Source organism: Cephus cinctus, unplaced genomic scaffold (genome assembly GCF_000341935.2).
Source record: "Cephus cinctus unplaced genomic scaffold, Ccin1 Ccin1_scaffold0076, whole genome shotgun sequence".
Taxonomy (NCBI): Eukaryota; Metazoa; Arthropoda; class Insecta; order Hymenoptera; family Cephidae; genus Cephus; species Cephus cinctus.
In genome coordinates this window covers 54,681-71,185 of record NW_014332817.1, presented here as the reverse complement: position 1 = coordinate 71,185, position 16,505 = coordinate 54,681, and the positions used below count along the sequence as shown (strand labels likewise).

At 43.7% G+C, this 16,505-nt stretch overlaps 1 protein-coding gene across 1 annotated transcript; it reads left to right on the top strand.

Annotated features, from left to right (window-relative positions):
• Window positions 1-13,450: 13,450 nt before the first annotated feature.
• LOC107269952 lies at window positions 13,451-16,190 on the top strand (the record flags this gene model as incomplete). Its single annotated transcript, XM_025087155.1, has 4 exons — window positions 13,451-15,210; window positions 15,309-15,601; window positions 15,667-15,912; window positions 15,990-16,190. Coding segments are annotated over exons 1-4 (1,488 nt in total), but the record flags the coding sequence as incomplete, so codon positions are not given.
• Between the last annotated feature and the right edge of the window lie 315 nt (window positions 16,191-16,505).

Sequence of the window (16,505 nt, the reverse complement as noted above, 5' to 3'; positions counted from 1 at the left end):
ATCAAATCAAAACATCTTACACGTAATAGTCGTGTCTCATAAATCCAAATATCTATAGGCCATTTACTTTACATGAATTTGTAGCTACGGGTTAACGCCAAATATATATATATATATATACATCGTATATTATACTTCCATAAGAAAATACCTTCTCGAAGCTCGTTACGCAATCAATCGACCGAGATGAAAAAAAGTGCATCTCACCTTCATATACATCGCGGATTAATTCTTGGACGGTCTTAACGAGAAAGTGATCGTTTATTATTATTTTCCTTACTCATGGGGATTACGCTCTGACGTTCTCACGGAGGCCCCCCCACCCCATGTCCCGATGATCTATCGTGATTGCGATCCACGATTTAGGAATTCCCGCAGCTCCCGGCGAGGAACGATTTTAAACCGGAGCGACTAACCGAGCGTGACCACCTTTCATTTTGTACCAGAAGGTATAAATCGTAGGAACGCTTTCCTATAGGAGATCTAACGCGCATGCGCGGATGGGTGCGTAAGGCGCCGCCGCGCTCATTGATAACAATTATTTAAATCGCCTTCGACGTCGATGGACACGCACGTCCCGGGTAAGGTGGTCGGGGTGGGCTTCTTGAGGATCTAGGTTTTTTTTTTTTTTTTTTTACTTTTTCACTCGATAAACGTTCAGGGGCCTGGTTTACATTCCAGGCAAGCTTTAACTCCTGACTCGCGTCGTGTAACGTCCCGAGATTTTCATCGATCGCGATTAATTAACTTGGGCTCGGTTGATCGCGTAATTACTTCCCCACTGGACACCCGTTTGATCGATGCAAATGAAGGATCTTGATAAACGCCAATGGAAGATCTTTACCTTGTCGCAGAAGCTGTTTCAGGGATTGTAACTTTGTATCCAGCATCCAATCTCATATGGACCGTGGAATACGTAATTTGGTTAATTAATATATGTCTAGTTTTGAGCGGTTTGAATTTTTTTCTATTCTCTCTTTTTTTTTTATTTTAATTTTTTTTTCGATCGCGATATATAATTTTAACGAAACTTTCGTACTTCATCGTTTTATTGATCTTGCTCACGGTCGCAAGGCGTCTTCGGCTACCGATTTTAGCTTTCTGGGTCCTTTCGAGACGCCTTCCTGATCGGAAGCTGCGCTCTCGGGTCGATTCGTACAGTTACGCCGATGCTATCGTAAAATTGGTTATTGTTTGGTCGGAGGTCGAGGTGCTCGAATCTGCCATCGAGAGTGGCCAAAGGCCTGTAGAGCGGGCGGCCGGACGGCCGGACGGGGATGCAGTTCTGATACGGTTGAAGGCAGGGGAGGAACCCCCTGCTCCACTCCCGGGCTATTTATACTTTTTCCTATTCCGGTATAGAAAAGTTCTCGCTTGCGTAGTTCTCGCGTTGCTCTCGCAATATCCAGAAAATCCTTTTGATTTTCGGAGGTGCAGTGTCGTGCTACAGTGCCCACCCGAGCGCCACCTGGATACAGTTCTCGGCATTCACGAATCAGCCGAACCAGCTCCGCCGAGGAGTCTCAATCTATTACTTGGTGGAGGGATTTCGATTTTATAGCTCCCAGCATCCGCGACCGTTCCGCTCCCGTTCGCGGGTCCAGGTGCATTTGCTGACGCGTCCCCGAATATCCACAGGATCAGCTATCGTTTTTTCTGATCGGTGAACGACCGATGGTGACGTATAGGTTAGCTGTGAAATATTCGTTAGCGATACAGAGTTAAGAAAATAGCTTACAATATCCCATAATGTTTTTACCAATTACTACCAGGTGGCTACTAATTGCTAATCGACTGTCGCCAATTAGCAAGAACCTATGGTAACCCGTGTAAAAGATCTCGCCAGCGTGATGGATCGACCGTCGGCCAGTTAATTATTGCCAGACCGGCACGTCGATCGGGCACCATATAATTGACCAAGAGTATCGGCATGATTGGTCCTTGCACCGATAATAAAGAAACCATCTGGGAATTGCTTGCTTCTACCCTCAAAAGTATGCTGATCGCTTCTGGGATCTCTATACGTTATTCCACGGTGGTTTATTCCCACGAGAGTACACGTGCTCCTCGCCGTTGTCAGTCCGGATCCTGTACTTTGCGCTGCTTTGTATTTCAATGCGAAATCAACTTTGTTTCACTCGGCACTAATACTCTTCGCACGATCGCTGCACGTGTCCAACCTACTTCTCGTTGATTGCCATTTAAGGCCTCGTAAACGTAGCCGCCGTAAGAACTCGCCTTAATTTTACGAACAAAAGGGGACTCTCTTGGTCATTGGGAAAAAGAGACATTGAACAGCTGATTTTACGTAAACGTCATCGGGCACGACTTTCAGTACCACTGCCGACAAAGGAAACGTCCAATCGCTTCGACACGCTGCCGAAGCGCCTATTGTCATTTATTGCAATTCTCCATATACCGAACCAATTGTTTTATGTCAACACTGCTTTACACCGAAACCACTTTTTTCATTGAGAATCTTTGCTGTATAATGAAAATCTGCTAATTCGTATGTCGTGGGTATTTTTCGACTTCTTCGTTTTTCATTACTCCTGTCCAGCTCTCGATACACTTGCAACCACGTGTCTCGGGATTATTCCTCACGTGCGGGGTTAATCGATTGTCTCGTGGGATTCTCGATCGACTTGTACTTTTTTTTGGACTTTTCGATTCTCAGCCGTATCCTACGCGGGGAGTAGATTTTTTTTTTTTTTGGAATCTCGTGGGCATTTCGATAACAGGAATTCGGTACGAAATGCAGTTTAGGCGTGTTAAAAAAAATGCAGTCTGTCAAAGGCAAGAGGATCGGGTGAAAATTGAAAAATTAATATTTACTAAAATTATGGGTGTAACATCCACGTGATAAATTGTTGATTATTATTGAGAGCGTTAACAAAATGGCCGATCGACACATTATACTTGCTAATTACCACGTTACTGGAACAACCACCAGTTTCGTTCCCAGACATGCTGGTGTTTTGCAAGTATAATGCGACCAAACGATCACTCTATATATTTTCTAATAATAATCCCCAAGTATTTTCCAAAGATTCTCGTGGCCGATCGAATTATCGAATTTAAATGAAATTTTGAAAAAAAAAATTAATGAATTTTCTTATCGCTCTTTCTTACGCATGTGCGCACGCACGTGGGGTGACGGTAGGTCGGAATACAAATGACTCGACGAAATGCACGGGAATGCCCGTAAAATGTAAGCGCGAACGCGTTAATCGCGCAACCTTAGGGCCGGTTTGCAACGGTAGGTACAAGACGATAAAGCCCGAGCGCACTGTGCGCACGCTGTGTAACGTCGGAATGCGAGCGTCGTGGTTGAAGATATAAAAGTTTGTATTTCGGGAATAATTCACTTTTTTTTTTTTTTTAATTACGCCTCACACAGAACCGTCGGATTTCGAGGGACGGATCGGACATTTTGAATTTATTTTAGTTGTAAATTTTTTCTTCGCGTCTCTGTATGCTTAAACTCATTTTTCATTATGAATCTTAAATACGGAAGAAGCCTGTCTTACCCCCACGTCATCAGAAGTTACATGGATTTATTTACCGCGGGGCAAGTTTTCATGTGTGCTATTTTCTTTGAGCAGCTCATAAAACCATGAATAGGCAGACGAGACTCGCAGTAGGTTCGTATCTGTATTACTTATGTTTCTAGTCTATAGTTTTATTATGGGTTACCACCTTCCAAGTAATGGCGCGAATTTCAAATGCCACAACAGTCGGACAGTATACTGACAATGAGATATAACGTTACTATAGAGGAAAGACACGAAGGAATTTATTATATTGCTATTACGTAACTATATGTATGTATAATATGGTACGCAGATGAACGTACAGTTACGTTAATAATGATCCAACGATAATTTTCGCCTGGCCAGTTACGCGTAACGCCAGACAACCAACATGAAAAACAACGAAAGAGAAGAGAATCGCAGCTGTGCAATTCGCATTGGAGAAACAAACAAACGCTTGAGGTCGCTCGCGAGTTCTAAGCGCGCCTTGCTTATTTTAAACCCTGGCAGGGAGCATCAAGGCTGCGTTCGGCTTATTTCCATCGCGAAACAATTACCAGCCTGGTAACGTGCTTAACTGCTGCGTCGACCGACCTGAAGTTGGAGCACCGTGAAGTTGGTTTAGATAAGCCACGTGCGTACAATCCATAGACTACGTGTATATCCAGACGTACGACGTAGACCTTGAACGTCGCGGAAGAAAATTTCAGACAATCCGCCGATGAATTTGATACGTCGAATCGAGACGACCTTTCGCGCCTGCGCACTGGCGTCGATTCAAGTCGAAATCCTAAATTGCAAAATTTACGAGTAGCGACGTAGAAAAATTATTAAAATAATTATTTAGGGAGTCCAGTTACGCCGTTCGACGTCGTCGGGCGTGCACTCGTTTCGAGTCTGTTACGTAATTTCTCTTAAGGATAAGCGCGTCCGTGGCGTCTTTGACTTTTTTGCTCGTCGATTGGTACTACTGTACATTTTCGGTGGGTAATATTTTTTCATTTTTTTTCTTTTCCAATACAGTCCGCACTGCCCGGCAGGGACGGTCGAGTGGATTCACGCGAAACGAGGAACGCCGAGTGCCCAATAAATTAACTGCTAGTTTGTTTCGGCTCTCGCATCTGCAAGGAGTCTTACGTTAGCCGCTCTTACGAGGTTACATAAAGCGGCCGAGTTATGCGAGCGGTGCAATTTATTTTAACCCCGGACGCGATGCGCTTGTGCAATCCGCTCGTGCGAACCTGACTACCTGGGTAGGTGAGTGCATCGAGAATTATTATTATTTTTTCTTTACTTCTACATCGTAAGACAATTTTATGAGCTGTTTGTAGATGTCGTCGTGGCTAGGTGTTACGGTGTACAAAAGACAGCTGCATCCGCTTGCACTGAAGATTATTGGAGTTTAAAGTGCAACCGATGCATCCCTGAATGCATTCCTCTCGAGTAGGAAACAATGACGTTCTGTAAATTCCTCACGGACCCACGCGTCCCGATAGAATTCTTATTGGCTGCCGCTATTTTTCTACGAGGCAAAAGGAAACGGACAATTATCTAGATTTTTTTGTTTATTACGAAAATTTCAAATTTTTTTTTTTTCTTTTTTTTTTCCAGTCCGCGTTCAAGTCTCCCATATACCGGGTGGTCGTCTCTGGCATTCAATACATACAATGCTCTTAATCGTCGCTCTCGATACTTTTCGCCATTTTATTATACATGGCTTTTATACGGTTATCCTCCTTATCTTTAACCTGTACCCGTAGGCGAGGTAGGCACAATCGTTATCCTGCCGTTCTCGAGCTTTAATCTGGCAATGGTATCACCTTTTGTCCTGGTTCAACGTCTTCCACGTGGGTCGAGATCCTTTTATTTATGAGTCTTATTGCTCCTGTATTATTTTTTTTTTTTTTTTTTCAATCTTTTCATACTTCTCTTTGTCATACGTTACTGTCGCTCCTATTGGACTGATACCCCGGTGTACCGGTAGAACGGCTGTACCTTACTCTAGAGTCTATAGGTCGGCACGTATTGTCATAGTAAAATTCCCATAATACTTGACCTCATTGCCAACCGACGATCAGACTGCGTAGCTTTACGTACAAGCACACAGAAGCCTGCGGAATGTTCCCGAAGAAGCCGGATCCGGTGTCGCGTGTATCCAGCCGCTCGCGACGATCCTGACATTTATTTCGCGCGACGACGCCTCCTACTGCAGGCTTCGCGTCAGTTCGCACCTTCTGGAATTTCTCGTGCCGGTTTCGCCGAACGAAAAACAACGTCCACATGAAATAACACCATTACGCCTTTACGTACCAGCCACGTGTCTTTTGCCCGAGACGTCGCGCGTTCCTGGACATTCGCCGATTCGCTGGAACAAAAATACAGTATCGCAGATGGCGCTGCGGACGCACGAGTTTTCTATGGATCGAGTTTAATATTTATTTATTGAAGTTTCTTATTCTCATCGATATCATTCGTAATCTAGGACTTCGCCTACGGTACGTGCTATCCTCTGTTTTCATGGCTTTGCTCACTGAACCACTCCAGTCACAGGCTCTATTCTCTTTTGTCCAGCTAATGGGTGCACCTAAGTACAGCACAGCCGACCTAACCTTGACGTCTTGTTACGCAACGTACCATACATAAAACATAGCACGCCTCCACCGTGGCCAAGCGTTTCCATCATAACTTCCAGCCAACACGAGATCTTTTCCCTCGTTAATCTTTGACCCTTGATTTTTACCTTTTGTTCATGTTCTTATTTTTTTTTTTTGTTTTTTAAGATACGCCCGTGAATATTCTCCAATTTTTCACCAAGTCCCTCCACGGCCAGTACGTCGTACGCTAGTTGATACCGACACGGGTAACACGTATTTCTCGACTTTTTCCTCAATTTTCGTAAACGGACTCGGTGTCCCGTTATAAAAATTCAACAAATCCGAATGATCTCGCGACTAAGGATTATTTGCTGCAACAATGCCCAATGGCCGCTCCTCGATTGTTGCCGTCGCCACCTACAACCGAACGGCTGACAAGGTTATAATTGTTGCGCAACAGTCCTTCGGATCGTCTTCGGTTGAGTTGTCAAAAAAAAAAACAGCTGACCGATTTGGACGATGAGTTTTTGGGAATTTTTTTTTCTTTTTCACTTATAAATCACTCGGATCGTCAATTGACGAAAATTTCATCGAACGGACTGTACTGGTCATTTTTTCCAATAAAGCCTCTCGAATGTCCCGGTTGTGTCTGGCTAGACTGTGTTCGGTGTAACTTTTCTTTCTTCTTCTCGAAGACGCTATTGCGCCTATGCGCTATGCTATCCTTTGAGGATGAACCTTGAGATACCGATATGCCGCCCGTTCGTGAATGGGTGTCTGGCTCAGGACTAAAAAAAGATTTTACTATGGCGCGAGACTGAGAATGACGACTCGGCGAACGTTTCACGGTGACTTCCTTGTTTTGGGACTGACCAGTTGGCGGGTAATTCAAAAATGATTTATGATCCGTGCGCGTTACGCCTGCACGGAATTGAAGGATGGCAATGCGTGCGAGGTCAATTGAATGAGAAGTTGGTAGAAAAATTGGACGCCTTGTATACGCATACACCACTCCCACGATATCATTAAGCCCCGTTTCCAACTGGAAGATATCCCTGGGGACGTAATGATCAGCGAGGTTTGTCCACTGTTGACCCAACAGTGTTTGCCCAGCGTCAGACGTCCGTACGAATTGAGGCCAGTTTTCAATTCCGCGTTCGCGGAACGCGTCCCAATTGCAAGGCAAACGGCGGCCGGTATTGCAGGCGGGCATTGTCATGCATCGGCGTGAACGACTGCATCGCGGATTCCGCGCGCGGAATGTTCCCTCTTGCATTTACTTGGCGGAATCCACCGCGCGCGAGTGCGCCCGACAAAGGGGGCTCGATAAGTATTTCAACACGCGTCTCGTCGCTTCTATGCGTTTCTTAGAAGTTGTCGTACGAATGGTAAAAAATACGGAGGGTACGTTGAAATTTTGGAAAATTTCAAATTTTACCAATTCACTCAGCGTACTCGTCTACCGTGCACTTTCGAAACAATTATAAACACCGTTCGATGCCTTAATCAACGTATCGCCCCGGGCGTCGTCTTACGGTAGCCGAAAGATCGTGCGCGTAATGGCGAGAATGGGCGATTGAAAAAGAAAAAAAAAAAAGAAAAAAAACAGACATAGAGTAAGGAGAGAGATCTGGAACTCCTAGCGAAATTACAAAGCCCCCGGGCGATGCTCTCTGGGTACTTCCTGAAACTTTGGAGTCACTGACCTCTTATAAAAAAAAAAAATCGAAACAGATACTTTCTCGTACGTAAGTTTCGTTCGGTATTAAAATTGCGGATTTTTATGGTATTTTTATTTTATTCAAATTTTTTTTTTTTTACGACCATTTTTACTGACATGAAATTTTCGCTCAGGATGTACGTTTAATATGTAGGTATATATACCTTAAATCGGTAAGTTAGTAAGAACCATGGTCATCCGATTCACAATGATCATCGGGCATTTGGCTACCCGGTCTAAGACGATTGGAACCCTAAGCGAAAATTGAATCTCGTACACCTACCCACCCGCTGCTCAGACGCCGGCCGTCGGCGTCGTCAGTCTCGGCAGCCGTGTTGAACGAGGCCACTTCGTTGCGATCGCGCTAACCGATTCCCCGCGACGAGACCCATGAGATTTATGCCGCATTCCCTTGACGGCCTATCGTGGATTCTGAACGCGTAATAAAAAGCGCCGACTCAGAAGCTTTCAGCGCTTGTCCGTGACCCTGTTTTTAATATAGCGAGATAGGAGAAAACGAGAATCGGCGCTGATCGCGATACGCCGCTGGGTTAATATAGCCCATATAGCCGCGCATTAAAATCACGATAAAATCGTTTAGCCTCAGATCGATAGCTGCTATATCGATCTCCATTGTGAAAGCGATTATCCCATCGACCGAAGACTTTGATCATCCGAGAGAGAGAGAGAGAATATCGTAAAATCCCAACCGTAAGTACCAAATAAATCATCCTGTACCTCGGGTCAATCTCACGTAACCAAATTAATTACGTAATAACACCAGATCGCGCGAAATATATTTTCGAAAAAAAAATCAATACCATCCACAGAACTTTCCCACGATACCTCCAAATCGCTAAATCCAATATTTCCCAGAATCTCTGACGAGCTATCGGATGCTGGAGGATGGACCACTTTCGAGACAGTCACTATAGTCGTATTAAAGGGCGTGTTGAAGCGAATCTAAGGACGTTGATAAACCTATGGGAAAACCCATATGTGAAAGGTATCACGTCCTACACGCGCACCTGTCACGTTATGCCAAAGGCCATCACGCCCTGAGCGAAGAATGTCATGTCGCGGGGGAGGTGCTGCCCGTGTGCTTGGAAATATTCAAAGCCTTAACGGTACCAGTTCGTATGCTGTACTACATAAAGCATGAGATCATCGGGGATCTGGTTCAACACATATCGGATGGCGTTCACGTCAGGTTAGTAGACTCGATTAGAATCGTAACTCCTTGTCCGTGATTCATCACGAGCGTCATGCACTCACATACAAGCTTACACAGTGCTTATAGTTGCATGTGCAATGTACTTGTTTACTCTGGGTCCTGTACTTGTACGCGGAATGCTCCTAGAGCCGGCCAAGACTATGTTTACCACCCTATGTTTAAACCTTCGACCTACGCAGTGGCTAAGTAACGACCTTCGTTGTCGATTCTTCGCTACTAATTTTAATATATATTATATATATATATATATATATATATATATATATATGCCTTAACGAATTTGCGTACGATCGACATAAAATAGTTAAAGAATAACATATACAAGTCAAAGCGAAGAATAAAGCTAAAAAGGGACTCCTGAAGTCCGATCGTGAGTTACGATCTTCCCTTTAGGATCTCGCGTGCCCGCCTATCCAGCCATCCATACGGGCAACCAACGCGGGACCAGCCCGTGGTATACATGTTATTTATAGTTTATACCCCTGTGGCTGACTGGCCGGCCGCACGTATGGAGATGCTAATAAATTCGCAGCCACTTCCTACATGCTACGACGCCACACCCCGTGCGTCCACGATATAAACCTGATATTCCGCGATTACAGTCCTGCCAACGATCGAAAAATCATTTTTCTTCTTTTCTCATCCTCGGTCAGCACCTCGTCACCCCAATCCACTTGGGTAAGGTCCGTGTGAGGTCTATTTGAATTTTTATACGTCATCCTCTCGGTGGCTAAGAAACTTCGTGTCCTTCGACGTCTATCAGGTGTATACGTACATATATGTATGCATGGCAATTTGAATCATCCGAAGTCCAGATTTTACTTGTCACGTAATATCGCATAGCCAATCGCTACGAGTCTTTTCGATGACACCAGTGGCGTCGTTTGATTAATAGAAAATTGTGAACGTAAGTGCTACTACGCAATCGGCGATTAAAAGGGCCGACTGTGTCAGGGACAGAGGATACGTGCTTAAGATTGTATGTACCGTCGTTACATGCACATTACGCTTAGTCCTCTTTTAATGTGTACCAGGTATGTACCATGGGTATGGTTTGGTATTATATATATATATATATTTTACTTGTCACTATATATATATATATATATATATATATTGAATGATGTGGGTTTTTGTACATATGTGCACACGTACGCGAAGTCCTCGCTGGTTTAGCCTATGGCAGATACGCGTCTCCTACGCTTTAATGAGAATTGATGTTTCCGACGATTACGTTGAAATGTCTTTTTATGCTCGACTGAAAAATTACCTTAGTTACCGGCGGAGCAGAGAAATTCAAGCTCGTTTTTTTTTTATTGTTGGAAATAATTTTTCTTTTTTTTTTTTCTTCTATATCTTTGACTCGTAGGAGCTATTTTTATTTTTTTTTTTTTAAATTTACTTATTTCTCGCTCTCGACGGATCACGCCCAAGGTCACTCGACGGAAACGTCAGGTTATCCGCCGTGAACCAATCTTCCTTCGTACAAGAAGATGGATGACTGAATAATTCGCGAATACCGTATAAATTAAGGCCCCTTTAAGGCCTTCACGATGACCTCGTAAACGCATCCCGTTGGCTTAACGTTATAGGGACGCTTTCGAAAATTCGTTCACTCGATCTAGTGTAGAATTTTATTTTTTTTTATGCTGATTAATAATTTATGAATGTTAACAGCAGAGACACGGTACCCATTAGCGTCTTACGTATTCGTGGACCAACTGACAGATCCTTTTGTTTGTTTTTTTTCTCTCCAATTCGAGTTTGCTAATTACGACCGGTGCTTCGGCAGACATTTTGTTTTTTCCTAATTATTTAAAAAATATACGAGTATCGCGAGATGTATTTTTTCAGAGTCGAGACGCGAAAACGTCCTTGCACTTTTTCAAAATTGACCTTCCAAAGTGCAGCTGCACCCTTTGGCCTCGCGTACAATAACTTTGCCTAAGTCTAATTCCTTGTGTTAAAAAAACAGAACCGGTTCGTTACCGAAATTCCGAGCTGTCACTGAGTTATAAATTGGCCAGACTGAGAGGAAAAAAAATGTTTTCAACTATATCGACGGGACGTAAGTTCGTCGCAACGAATGTCAGTTATTGCGCGATAAGCCCAAGGAATCAGGTATTAATTTCTTTGGTAATCACTTTTAGCTACTGTATTTTTTCATGAGGGGGGGACCGGGGCAAGGCACGTGATCAGAAAAATCTTTGTACTGGGAATCGGGAAAGTGAACGTGAATCCTGTTACTGGGTAAATAACAAGATCAGCTACGGCTGTAGGATTTTCAGAATGGTGGTTAAGTATATTTATTTTTTTCATCTCCGTGTTTGGACTTGGGTCGACACCAGGCCCATTACTCTTGTCTCCCTGGGTAGCAATTACAAAGAGTCCCTTCGCAGGACGGCTACATTAATCATCCTTTTGTGGGACCAGTAATCAGCCTTTTGCCACCCACGCCAAAGGGGCCTTACGAATTAATCGGCGTATCAATCGTTATCCCTCTTACTTGCTTCTGTGTTGTGTCCGGTGAGTTTTTCGAAATTTTTATTTTATTTGCGTCATCGCCCGTTAGACATTCGTCGAATGATCTGCTCGATATCCTTTAATGATTCTGGCAATGATGTTTCTTAATTTTTTATTTAATCTTTTTTTTCCATTTTTCTTTATTACTTCCCATCGACTACGCAGCGATGGCCTCGATCGGCTGACTTCGCGTGGGTTTGGTTGACGTGCAATAATTCCGAACGACTGAAGAATGACGCACCTTGCTTTAATTACGTGTAATCGAGGAAATGTTTACGAGACGCGCGAATACGGGAGACTGAATAACGAGATTAAAGTGAAATTTAATATTAAGTCACGAGAACGTTCGTCGGGTATCTTGAAACTCCAAGTTTTGTTTATCAGGACTCGTCTCAGTCAGTATACGTAGTTTGTTTATACTATAGTAATTCTTTGAGATTGCGATTATTTAATTCGTTTATCAATTTCAATATAATTCGTGTTCATGTCGATCTTCGGCATTTCTACAGCTTGGGAAAACTCGAAAAGGACGTTTCAGTTGAAAATGCTGCCAAAAGCATGTCACTCGTTTTATAATCTGTACTTTACGTCGGGACAGGCAGATTCGGGTGAAGCTTGTATACATCAGTCCGTTAATCTAGTATATTAATATTTGTATTGTGCAAATAGCTTGATAACACTGTAGAGCATATAATTTTATATAGATTTCGAAGAAAGAGTTATATTTATCAGGATCAAATTCAAGAGTACTTAAAAATTGACAGGTACACATACTTGTACGTAATTCGAAGAAATTCTATATCAAGCGAATCGTATGAATCATTGAATCTAAAATGAATTTACGATCAGCTCGAGAAATCAGATAGGCGTGTAGGTGTTCCGGAAATTAGATAGGAAAGGATTAAAGAATTTCCGCATTTCGAAGGATTCCTACTTGAACGAGCGTAGTCATCGTTAAGAGTATGGTAGACGAATTTTTGTAAATTTTAATTTTTCTTGTTATTTGTCTCCAAAAAGAAAAAAAAGGAGAACACTGTCAGATATAATTGAGGCTAAGTACGTTTCTTGGAGATGTGGAATTTACTGGGGGAAACGTAGCGACTTTTTAATGGCGAGTCAAACCATTCTCATGCTAATTTATAGGAACAAAAGGGACGGCAGAGGAAAAGGTTCGCTGCTGGTTATGCAAGATACATACATACGTAGTTTCGTGACTTATGTGAAATGTCAGACGCAGCTTGTCCTTTTGTCACGCCGACGGGAAAAGTCTCGACCACGGGTATCGCTGCGCGGATGACGATGCGCGTAGGACAAAACATTCCAATCGTATTTTAACGACCAATGCAAATACGCACGTCATTAGACTTCGTTGGGCTCGTTTCGCTACTATTTGTCTTTATGGCCACGAAGTTCGTGGCTCCGCCACGAGAGCGCGCCACCCTCGCTAGTAAACATGGCGACGCGACGAATTCGAACTGCGCGTCTACGCTATCCCTCTCGGTCGACGGGGTAGTACGAGAGCGGCGCGTGCGAGTAACGTCCAAATTTCGTAACCGAGGACAATGCCCTGCGCGTTCGAATAAAATAACAACCAACAGTGCAATCCCCTACAGGCAGGAAGTCAAGAAAGCAAAGGCCAACTCGCAACGTGGCGAATATCGTCGTAGTATGCTGACTCCACGAATGCTCTTGCGACACTGGAATTTGTGTCACGTCTAAATTTTGCTTCTGGGTTCATCGGAGTTCACTCGGAATCGCATCAAAGGAAGAAACCGCAATGTGAATTTTCATGAAAACTATCCTACTCCGCATCTCCACCGCCTCGCTGTCCCAAGTACGTATCGAATAATCCTTGAGCCGTGCGCGCTCAGACACGTTCAGCCGCATGGCTGCCCAGTAGTACCGATCGGACGAGAAAAGTCCCTAGGATTTATTTAACAGGGACTTATTCCCGCAACTCGTCTTCGCCGTCTCGTCGCTTCATGCAAATGAGTAGCGCGTCGCCTTGGTGCGTTAATGGCGCGGAGACAACTCGCGACGAGGTTATGTTTCTCGTATCATGCGAGATCGGGAGCAACGATAGGAAAGTTTATCGCCACGTGAACCGAGACTAACGTCTTCATTTAGGTTTATAGCGGAACATCCCTTAATTCGCATAAGCATCTGCCTCGCTCTCGTAACTCGTTCTCGCATTGACTTAACCTACAAGTCGTCGCGTCGTTTGTCGTGCACGTTTTTGCATGTAATTAAGGAATAAAAAAAGATTCTTTTATCCCTAACGAGGAAAGTGTGTCGGGGACGTGCTCGGATTGTTCCACCTATCCGATTGTGCTCGATGAATACGAAAATACCGAGTGATTTATTTCTTTTTATTTACCACTCTCACCGTACTGCGTGATTCACTGGAAGTTCGGATGCAGCTGCGTTCCAATGACATTTTCACCTTTTATTCTCACGCCGGAGTTAATACATCGCGCCGTGAAACGTATCGGGAAGTGATTCCATTCCTGTTGCACATTCATGAAGATTCGTCAGCATCGTTAACCTGCTTGTCCACCTACAGGATCTTTCATAAATGCCTGACAGGTCATTCCAGTTTACCAAAACGTATGTACGAAATACTATTAGCCGAGAGCGAATGATTCATAATGGACAAGGCCTAAACATTACTCAGACGACTTCTATAAAGTCGTTAAACGTTCCCGGTTATTGAGAGTGACGTAATGTTTAACTAGAGCCGAGAAAATACGGAATTGACCGAAGAGTGAAGTTGGTTTTGCTTCTCCTACGAGGAACTTCACGTTGTTATACTCTGCCGCAAGATGTCCTACGGCGTTCCTAACCCCCATTAATCGAGGATGGCTAAAAAGACAGGAGCTGCTGCACTGCAAACGGAAGTGACCACGGACGACGAATGGCGTCTTGTTCTCGAAAGAAAGGGACTCGTAGTGGTTGACGTTTATTCGGAATGGAGTGGTCCATGTCTGGCCATGGTTAGTACGTTGAAGAAAATCAAAATGGAGCTCGGCGGGGATCTGGTCAGCTACGCGGTAGCACGGAACGACGAGATCTCCAGCTTGGAACGGTTCCGCGGTAAGAGCGAACCTGTCTGGATTTTCCTACAGGATGGTAAAATGGTGAATCTGATGTTCGGTGCCCACTGTCCAAATCTCCAAAGACTGCTCACCGAGGAGATACGTAGGGTCCAGCAGGCAGAATCCCCCAAGTGGATTATACCGGTCGACCAGAGATGCCCCGAGGAGGAAACACGCTGGCAGGAGATGGAGAGCATCAGGAAGGCGCTGGAGGAGAAGAAGAAAGCCAAGGAAGATGCTGAGAAGAAAGCAAAGTATGAAATCTTCCTGTCCCAGATGATGGCGGAGCTCTGCGAGGAGACGGCGCTTCTTCTCTATCCCTGGGTCTTTAAGGACGACGATGGAAATTACAAGGACAAAGACAAGTGTCCCGCTTATGCTGAACTCGTTCACGAGCTACTTCCGGATCGTTATGACGTAGTCGAGGAAGTTAAGATATTACTGAACGAGGAGATGGTTGAGAAAATGATGGTGGAGAGCAATCTGGAGATTACCGAAGAAATTCTTAAAGGTTTTAAAATTTTATTTTATTTTTTTTTTTTTTTTTTTTTTTTTTTTTTTTTTTTTTTTTTTTTTTTTTTCAATTCCACAATTTATTCATTATTACAGGACTCACCGATGGCAAGTGCATGGCACTGAGACTCAAGGGGAAACCTCCACAGCTTTCCTGGCCTGTACCTTTTCCTCACGAATGTCCCGAAGAGCTGGAGATATGTCCTATACGTGCTGTCGATGATGTTGAAAATTATTTAAATTACCTGCTCAACGCTCGAAATACGTCGACTGATCAACCTGAAGAAATTAAATCATACATGGAACGTCATACCCATGTTCAAGAGGCAGATCCTAATGTTGAGGGAGATACTGATAAGGTTTATCCAGCTGCTTGGACCCCGCCACAAGTACAGAATTATTATCTAAACATTTGTTATATATATATATATAACTTGAACACTCTCTTAATCAGGCTAGAAGCAAAGTTCACGTGTTAAAAACAATTTTCTCCAACTACATGGAAAAAGCGCATCCTTACGAAGAGCCTGTACCACCTTTACCTATCAATGCATTCAAGTACGAGGCATCGAAACTTCCTGCAGTCACGGACGCGTATACCAACTGGCAAGAATACGTCGTGCACTTCGGTGCATTTGAATTCGACGATTCCACGTACGCGAGACGTCTGGCATCGACACCGGAAGATTTTGAGAATAAGGTGCACCGTCAATTTCTCAAATGAAAATTTGTCAAAAAAAAATTTGGTACACCCCTCAATCATAATTCTAATCCAAGGTGAAGCACAAAACTGGCGGCGAAGTCTTCATTGTCATCATCAGAAGAGCCCACGACGAAGCTTTTTTGGCTTTTGCCGGAATCGAGCCATATTTCTTATCCGAAGACAACGACGAAGCAGAAGCAATAGGCGCGGTGTATTTCCCAGCCGGCGCGGTAGATCTGATCCCCCAGGATACGGAAGAGGAGGAGGAGGAGGAGGAGGAGGAGGAGGACGAGGAGGAGGAAGAGGAGGACGAAAATGAAGATCAGGAGGAAGATGATATAGTCGATTTTTCAGCTTTTTAACTTATTCATACTTATTGCCTAGAATGGTTTTTTTTTACTGGCAACACACTTTTCATTAATCTTATCTCTAACCTGCTATGTAACTGTGAATCAAGCGGATACCATAAATATGGAAATTACCACTTGGACGATATTAACGTTGCAGTAAAATAGAGACACACGCTATCGCTTACGTTTATTATGTACTCGCTCTTCCGCGCTTTAACTTAACTACGCAACTATTGTAGA